The sequence below is a fragment of the Lactuca virosa genome, chromosome 5 (genome assembly GCF_052849685.1).
Source record: "Lactuca virosa cultivar CGN04683 chromosome 5, Lactuca_virosa_CGN04683_v6, whole genome shotgun sequence".
In the NCBI taxonomy this organism is placed as follows: domain Eukaryota; kingdom Viridiplantae; phylum Streptophyta; class Magnoliopsida; order Asterales; family Asteraceae; genus Lactuca; species Lactuca virosa.
The window spans coordinates 105,113,793-105,119,792 of NC_136430.1; the positions used below are offsets into that span (position 1 = coordinate 105,113,793).

Consider the following 6,000-nt stretch of genomic DNA (forward strand, 5'->3'; position numbering starts at 1 on the left):
TTCCAAAAGTCATCCATCTTATTTTATCTCATCCCCCAAAGAAACCCACAGTCCATATCTTCTTTAAGCAATTGTAACGAAACATAATTTTTCAAATGGTGGCAAAATCGAAACTTTTTAAATAGACATTGTACGATTCCAACTCTCTAATACATTAGTAGGTTGTATTTAAACACACAGATGTGTGTGTGTGTGCGTGAGAGAGAGAGAGAGAGAGAGAGAGAGAGAGATTAACATAAAATCTAAACTTGGTAAATGTTGTATGTAACAAACATATCTTTCGAAGCAAAAAGATATAATAAAATCTAATACAAGCAAAATTCTTTTGAATACTTGTTTCATTAAACTTGGTAAATGTATCATATTATATTCGATAGAAGGATTCCCATAGTACAATGTAAAAAATAGGCAAAGAATTGTGAGTAGTCATTTATACATCGAGTCAATTACTGTCTGCAACTTTCCTCAGTAATCTATCTTGGTGAACTGTTATTTTGCGAGTGGCCCTGAAACAACATTACACTTGGATTAGTTTTAGGGCTAAATGCAAGATTAGCAATGTACTTTCATGTATATGTGTATTTAGCATCTTACTTGCATTTTGGTACAATAATAAACTTTGAAAAATACACACAATTATATATCAGTGAGAAAAGGTTACTAACATGCAATAGGCGATCATTGAAACTTGATCTTAGCTTTAACTCGCCTCTATGTGTCATCATTTCATCAGCACCTACACGAAACCGATCATTGAAGCTTGATCTTAATTTCAATTCACCTTTTCGGGTTTTAATTTCATCAGGAGTGCCATGAAATTGGCGATCATTGAAGCTGGATCTTAGTTTCAATTCCCCTCTTCGCGTTGTCATTTCATCAAGTATTTCAGCTGAATCGATTTCAAAATCGTTCTCCATGATTTCCTCATTAGATCCTTCCTTCTGTTCAGATAAAGATATTTAAATATAAATACACTTATAAATGTTTAATTGAAACAAAAAATGAAGTGACATACCCGAGAAAGACTCATGCTTTGAACTGGCCTTCCGATGAATTCTTCATACTCAGATGCATCGAGTTCTTGAAGATGCTCAGGTGGAAACAATTTGGGAAGAAAATGCTCACGAATTGGAATTAGCAAGAAAAATGGTAATGGAAATAAAATTCCACCAGTTGGAATCCATGTGATTCCATAACAAATTAAGAAATAAACAAGTTGGAAGATTGTAAACATTGTTATGTATTTGAATGGAACCGATTCCACATATGATGCATGAAGCGACTCCAACACTCTGTCCAATTAAAAACCACAATAACGTCAGAAGGGTAAATTGGGCATTTACTTCATGTCAAAAATGGGGCTTACTTGAAACGTCGACCAGTAGGGATGAAAAAGAGCAACAATCGTTCCCAAAATTGATTTCCAGGAAGACTATCAATTGACATGTAGGCGAAGTAACCCCAAAGAACTGAAGTGGGAATCATTCTGATAGCAGGAATAGCGAAAACTGCAAATCCCACAAGTGTAGATTGAAGTAAATTTGTCACTCGTTGTTCATTGACTCTAACAGGTAAATAAGCCTCTATGTGTTTTTCGGGGTCAAACTTTCCCTTTGACTCTCCTCCATCATCACGCTTCATAACAGCTTCCTTTAAATTCTCCAACTCCTTGTCTACAACACTCTGAAACAAATACCAAAGAAGTCAATTTAATTCTTATTTTTAATTAAAAAAAAAAGGGAATATGAAAACGTACATTTGGATGAGGTTCCATTTCAACAAAAACAGCATGCATCCTCTCATATATTTTTGAGTTACTTGCTTCCAGCTTTATGCCTTCCTTGGCACATTTAACCATTTTCTTTCGCATCATCTATCACAACATATAAGAACTTTCATTCAGTTATATCAATGAAGATTTATTATAAAAAAATATACATAAAAAATATGTTTTTTCTTTTTGTATTTCTAACCTGTCTCTTGAGAACTGAAAGACTCCTTGTGTGCATGGGTGATTGTGGGAGAACGCCATTTGAAGGTGGTACACCAATCAAACCACACATCAAAGTCTAAAGTAACAAAACATACAAAATTAGTATAACTTTATAAAAATGAAATTAGCACAACTTTGTAATAAAAAAAAAATCAATTTATATATACCATGATCCCAAGCAAGAAGACATCATAATGATAAGCAGATGGATTTTGAAGATTGAATTCCTTTTGTTGAGCCATTTGTGCAGCTACACTATGATCAAAAAAGTACAATGCTGCTATCATCATAGCTGGAACTATAGCAGTAAAAACATGAACAGCTGGAACCTTCACCATATCCTGTAATAAAACAACCAATTTTTTGAGTAAAATAAAAGAAATATGGAAAACATGTCTATATTTCTATGATTTTTTATACCTTGATAACAGTCCAATGGGATAATGATGCAGCCTCCCAAGGAAGAGGACAAAAGAGTCTCCTTGGAACTTCATGAGGAAGTCCTGCAGGCTTAGCATAGGATATTACAGTCCACACCACAACCATGAGTGGGACCCCATAATCTGCTACAAAACTTCGTATCCACCCTGTAACAGTTTCATAATCAGATCCAAAAAAATTAAAAAAGTAAAAATTATTTTAGATACTTGTTAATTATTATCATTTACCTGTACCATAACGCCAAGATCTAGCACCTCTACTTTTCATGGAAGTAATGAGGATACCAAATGAGAAAATGACAGCTAGCAGACCATTTGTGTAAAGCCATTGAAACTGATACTCTTCTAATTTAGGGTTTTCTCCCTTTGGAATGCTAAATTCACTGATTACTCCCTAAAGTTACAATGTAAATTGTGTTAAAAGAAAAAACAAATTGTAAAGCATTTTGTATGCATTAAAATTGAAAGTTTTGTCACAAGGTGGGACGAAGACTCGTAATGTGAAAAAGACGAAAATGTCCTTCCCATCCTGATTTAAAAAAAGTAGCACAAAAGTAGAATGAATGTGAATACCCGAATAGCTTCTTGCATAAAAAGAACAGAAATCAGCATGCCAAAAAGCTCTCCAGCAACCCTTGTAAATCTTGTGATGAGTGTGCAAGCATTTAGTATAGCAAGAACACACAGCATGATAGAAGTCCAGAAACAAACCCTAATTCAAAAAAGTAGAGATTTTATCAAGGATTTGATGGAAGAAAGAAAGAAATCAATGATTATAAAACTTCAAAATAATATAAGCATAACATCATACTCTTGTTTCCATCGATTACAGCATTGTAATCTCAATTTTATTTTTCATATTAAGACATTGTACTTGAAAAATCTACCCAATTATAGCATTACACTTACTTTTTTCACATTAGAACATTCTCTTTGAAAAATCCACCCAATTACAGCATTGAAAATTGCTTTGTATTTGGATAACATTGCTATAATTGGGTAAATTTTTTAAACTATAATGTAATAGGAAGAAATGAAAGTTAAATGCTTTAATAAACAAGTCAATATAAGTATTATGGATTCTTCAAAGTACATTTGTCTTAATAGGAAGCAATGAAAGTAAGATGCTATAATAAACAAATAAATGAAAATACATTGCTATTTCTTGCATTTAACCAAATTACAAAACATGCATACCAGCCAACCCATGCTAGAAACAGTTCTTTCCCTAACTCAGGCCTTCCTTTTGCAAAACCATACAAGTAATTGTACATTATCACTGTAGGTTCAGCAACTCCTAGTATCAAAAGAGGTTGCCCACCAAAAATCGCGTGTATAATTCCACAAATTGCAGTAGAAGTCAGAGTTTCAACTGAACTTAATGTCCCATCTGCCCTCAATGAAGAAAAAAAAACAGGGTGAGTTTATACATTTCACATTTGTGACAAGTTTATTATAGCATCCTACATTCACATTTTCATATTACAACATTTCAAAAAAACCCAAAATATAATGTCCTGAATCCTAATAAGAAAAAGAATGGAACTACAATGCTATAACTTGGTATATTTTTCAAAGAACAATGCCTTAATAAAGGTTATATGGTTATACCTGTATCCCTATTCAGCTGCTCACCAAATGCAATTACAGGAAGAGCAGAAGCAAAGAAGATGTAAGCTGTTGGAGCCAATAATCTGAAGGGAAAAGAAAAACTGTTAGTAGAACAAATAAAATGACACAGCATCAAAACTATCATTGTATAAGCTATGCAACATAATTTCATTTCTTTATACTACGTATTGAATTTTCAAATTTTTTCTTATTATGGCATTGCAAGTTTTAAAATCCACCCAATTATAGCAATGAAAATCCTTCTGAATTTGGATGACATTGCTACAATGGTGGAATAGGAAGAAGGAAAGTGATGCTATAATAAAAAAAAAAAAAAATCTATCAATGTAAGTTTATATTTCTTGCATTTAACCCTTGTTCATATTCAGTAAGTAGAACAACAAGATACCTAGCTCCTGAACATAGTGCCCCAATCCAATCTTGCTTGTAACACTGTAATCTTCCTTGAAGATCCTTCTTTATCCCACTAAAGGGAGTATTGTGATTGTGATGATCCATTGCAGATGCAGTGTGTGAAGCAACTGCACCAGTGATAGATGAGAAAATCAAAGTGAATGTTTAGTTTTTCATTGAGAATCTTTTCATGAAACCTAAACAGAAAGAAGTATAGATTTATTTCCCGATTTACCAAGACTATAAGAAGTCCAATTTGGTCACTACCTTTACAATTTCCAGGAAGCCACATATAAAGAGCAAAATGACAACTAGGATAACCCCAAAAAGTCAGAATTATAATAGTTTAGCCATTGAAATCTTGTTAGATTCCAGGGTGTTAGACTGTTAGCAACAGGACAATAAAGCAGGGGAACACCAAACACCGTATATAGTTGAGATCTTTGTAAATCTAGATAAGAATAATAATAAATAACAAAAATAATTAAATATTACAGATGAATGAACCGAACTGAGCAAACAGCTCATATTGATAGAAGATGACAAATGAATAGATTAGAAATTGACAAAAAGCAATTTAATATGAACTCTGAATAACAGCATAAATCATGTTTTCATGGATGATAAAAAATATATATTATATATCTGAAAACGCGCAAAACGTAATTATGCAATACACATACTAGTATTAGTATTATTTATACAAACAAACAATCTCTCAATCAGCTCAAGTAAACGACAAGAAAAATAATTTATGCCGAAAAATTAGGTACGCTGTCAAATTTTGAAATTTTCGAAGGCGGTGAACAAAAGAGATGCATCGAGATATGATTTTTCTTACTCCAACAAATCAAAGTTGAAATAGATCTACATTCCTTGACTGTTCGTCAAATTAATGTTTGTAAGTCAACACAGTCACAATCACACACTCTATCACATGTATATACGCATATACGAGAGTATATGTAGGAATATATGAGAAATCAATGCATAAACAGAAAGATTCAAAGTATGAGAGAGACAGATATGCTGCATTGTATGCATGAATAATGGAGGGAATATTACCGGAGAATTAGATCCGCCGGAGAAGTTATATGCCGGCTAGCGAAGTGCAGCCTGCCTGAAAATATGGAGGTGTTTAAGTTGAAAAGATCTTGTAATAAGTTTACCCCCTTTCTTTTCTGAATCCCCTTTTCAACTCTTGTCTCCCTTAAATCTAAATGAAGGTTTTTTTTTTTTTTTTTTCTTGGAATATGTCCTTTTTTCCTTCATTTGGACACATGGCATTTTCTAACATTTTTATATTTTTTATTTTCCACTTGTTATTTTATTATATTTTTCATTTTATTAAATTAAAATTTCATATTTAATATGTAAGTTATTTATTAGAAATGGTTTATATATGTAATGTATTCAATACATTAAAGCCTCCTTAATTTTAATAATTCAAAAGATTTCTTATTTTTTTTATAAATTCAAACTTTTCAAATTGTTAAAATTTTATATTTAATTTTTTTTAAAATAAACTCATGTGATACATGG

The 6,000-nt window shown here is 32.1% G+C and overlaps 1 protein-coding gene across 2 annotated transcripts; it reads right to left on the bottom strand.

Moving 5' to 3' along the window:
• Positions 1 to 320: 320 nt before the first annotated feature.
• LOC145115177 (putative boron transporter 6) lies at positions 321 to 5,634 on the bottom strand. 2 transcript variants are annotated; one of them, XM_079051400.1, is made up of 14 exons: positions 5,524 to 5,634; positions 4,454 to 4,586; positions 4,045 to 4,127; positions 3,631 to 3,823; positions 3,007 to 3,145; positions 2,662 to 2,827; positions 2,414 to 2,580; positions 2,161 to 2,334; positions 1,974 to 2,069; positions 1,757 to 1,873; positions 1,367 to 1,683; positions 1,016 to 1,292; positions 666 to 941; positions 321 to 506 (listed from the first exon to the last, which is right to left on the bottom strand). In XM_079051400.1, the coding sequence occupies exons 2-14, from the start codon at positions 4,561 to 4,563 to the stop codon at positions 474 to 476; spliced, it is 2,148 nt and encodes a 715-aa protein (XP_078907526.1). In that variant the 5' UTR covers positions 4,564 to 4,586; positions 5,524 to 5,634; the 3' UTR covers positions 321 to 473. The 2 variants fall into 2 exon arrangements, with proteins under 2 accessions (XP_078907526.1, XP_078907525.1); XM_079051399.1 differs by lacking the exon at positions 5,524 to 5,634 and adding an exon at positions 4,726 to 4,993.
• Positions 5,635 to 6,000: the final 366 nt, after the last annotated feature.

Coding starts and splice junctions, on each gene's coding strand:
- LOC145115177 (XM_079051399.1), bottom strand. CDS start 4,750: ATGTGGCTTCCTGGAAATTGTAAAG. Junction 4,587..4,725: donor GCTTCCTGGAAATTGTAAAG/GTAGTGACCAAA, acceptor TCACTGGTGCAG/TTGCTTCACACACTGCATCT. Junction 2,581..2,661: donor ATCTTGGCGTTATGGTACAG/GTAAATGATAAT, acceptor AAACTGTTACAG/GGTGGATACGAAGTTTTGTA.